The 687-nt window shown below is 58.1% G+C and overlaps 1 protein-coding gene across 1 annotated transcript in view; it reads left to right on the forward strand.

The window, feature by feature from the left end:
- The window catches only part of LOC104276088 (neuron-specific calcium-binding protein hippocalcin-like), a 1059-nt gene extending 435 nt beyond the window's left edge, over positions 1 to 624 (forward strand). The window contains exon 2 of the mRNA XM_009872256.1: positions 467 to 624. Within this exon, the coding sequence (XP_009870558.1) occupies positions 467 to 624 (158 nt within the window). The remainder of the gene's footprint in view (positions 1 to 466) is intronic.
- Positions 625 to 687: the final 63 nt, after the last annotated feature.

Consider the following 687-nt stretch of genomic DNA (forward strand, 5'->3'; position numbering starts at 1 on the left):
GCCGTGGCTCCAAGTGTCAGTCACCCTGGTGTGACTGAGCTTTGTGGCTGCAGGGATCAGTCCACCCTGGGGCATTCCGTGTCCTTTCCTGTCCCGGGGACATCCCTGTGTCACCCCATCCCAGGGCTCTTCCCGCTGATCCCACTTAGCTCTGGGAGAGGACTGGGTGCACGCAGCCATCCCCAACCACCCCGGGACAGAGGGTCAGCAAAATTATAGGGTCCTCTCTTTGCCCAAACCTCAACCTGGTGGCATCGGCATCAGAAGGTGACTCGCAAGGCCATCCAGGTGGCTTCTCGGTGGGCATATCCTCCGTGCAGGAGCTCACCCTCCAGCCAGGTTGAAAAAAAACATCCAGCCCGGCTGAGCTGGGAGGGAAAGCTCCCCCCAGCCTGATCGCACGGGGATAGTGTCAAGTGCAGCGAAGCCCAGAGCTCTGTCCCTTGTCTCGGGCGGGCGACGGCAGGCACCCACCTTGCACCCACCCTCATCCCCGTCTCCTTCTCCCAGGCCATCTACAAAATGGTCTCCTCCGTGATGAACATGCCCGAAGATGAATCGACTCCGGAGAAAAGAACGGAAAAAATCTTCCGACAGATGGATACTAATAACGACGGTAAATGAGACGAGTTGGAGGGGATTAAGGGAAAGGTCTCATGGCTAAATCCGGGGGTCTTAGAAGGAGCC

This window comes from Apaloderma vittatum, unplaced genomic scaffold, assembly GCF_000703405.1.
Source record: "Apaloderma vittatum isolate BGI_N311 unplaced genomic scaffold, ASM70340v1 scaffold28826, whole genome shotgun sequence".
Lineage (NCBI taxonomy): Eukaryota > Metazoa > Chordata > Aves > Trogoniformes > Trogonidae > Apaloderma > Apaloderma vittatum.